Below are 1,083 nucleotides of genomic sequence, written 5' to 3' on the forward strand. Positions count from 1 at the left end.
GGAAAAACACATAACTGATAACTAGACACCCCCAGGCTACTCTTTTCCTTGACTCGTCTGTTCTAGACTGCATCTACTCAATTACTCCCTCCGTAAACTAATATAAGAGCGTTTAGATCACTATAACGGAGGGAGTACTAAGTAAATCAAGCATATCAGTGTCTGACAAATGAAAATAACAGAGGATCCTCCAAATCTTGTGCAGGAGCAGAGGGACGGTTCAGTTGACAGCTTAGGCTAATTTCACTTCACTGCCCGAAAATAACACGAAATCACGCACGCTTTCTTTTGCGACAATAATGAGATTCTAATTCACGAACTGCATTTATATGATGCAAGTTCTTAGTTCTTAAGAACGAAAATTATATAGTACATGAAAGGAATCAACAATACAAAGTGATCAACGAAGAGGAAATATATAACAGAAAGAGTCTACAATAATATTCTAGTACTTCAGTTTCTAATAATGGTTACTGGATCACTTGTAAAGATCGTCTTCATCCTCATCAGCAGCAGCTGTCGCGGAGGTGTGGACAGCAGCTTCTGCCGCCTGTGGCTGCGCTGGGAAGCGGAACTCGGTGCCAAACCCCCTAGACTGTTCCAGCGTCTGCGCGAACGCCTGGTACTTCCTGATGTCAGCATCGCTCACGCTCCGCCTCGCGTACCTCATCGACTCCTCGAAGTGAGACGCCTTAATCTGAGCCACCTCGTCTTCCTGACCGCCGTCCACCTCCATGGTGTCTTTCCCCATCCTCTGCCTCTCCATGTCCTTTTCAATGTCTTCTCTGATGGCGTACTTGCACGCCCTCTGGCAGATCTCTGTGATATCGGCGCCGCTGAAGCCGGCGGTGAACCTAGCGAGTGCACCGAGGTCGACGTCCTTGGCCACGGGAGACTTCCGGAGGCAGGCCTTGAAGATCTGGTGCCGCGAGGCCTCGTCCGGCAAGGGGATGTAGATAAGCTGGTCCAGGCGGCCGGGACGGAGCAACGCCGAGTCAATTATGTCCGGCCTATTGGTAGCGCCGATGATGAAGACAGTCTTCTTGGCGTTCATGCCGTCCATCTCAGTGAGCAGCTGGTTCA

The 1,083-nt window shown here is 49.6% G+C and overlaps 1 protein-coding gene across 1 annotated transcript; it reads right to left on the reverse strand.

The window, feature by feature from the left end:
* Positions 1 to 478: 478 nt before the first annotated feature.
* LOC119342846 (cell division cycle protein 48 homolog) lies at positions 479 to 1,063 on the reverse strand. Its single transcript, XM_037614177.1, has one exon. It carries the CDS (start codon positions 1,061 to 1,063, stop codon positions 479 to 481), a length of 585 nt encoding a protein of 194 aa, XP_037470074.1.
* Positions 1,064 to 1,083: the final 20 nt, after the last annotated feature.

This window comes from Triticum dicoccoides, unplaced genomic scaffold (genome assembly GCF_002162155.2).
Source record: "Triticum dicoccoides isolate Atlit2015 ecotype Zavitan unplaced genomic scaffold, WEW_v2.0 scaffold106988, whole genome shotgun sequence".
Taxonomy (NCBI): Eukaryota; Viridiplantae; Streptophyta; class Magnoliopsida; order Poales; family Poaceae; genus Triticum; species Triticum dicoccoides.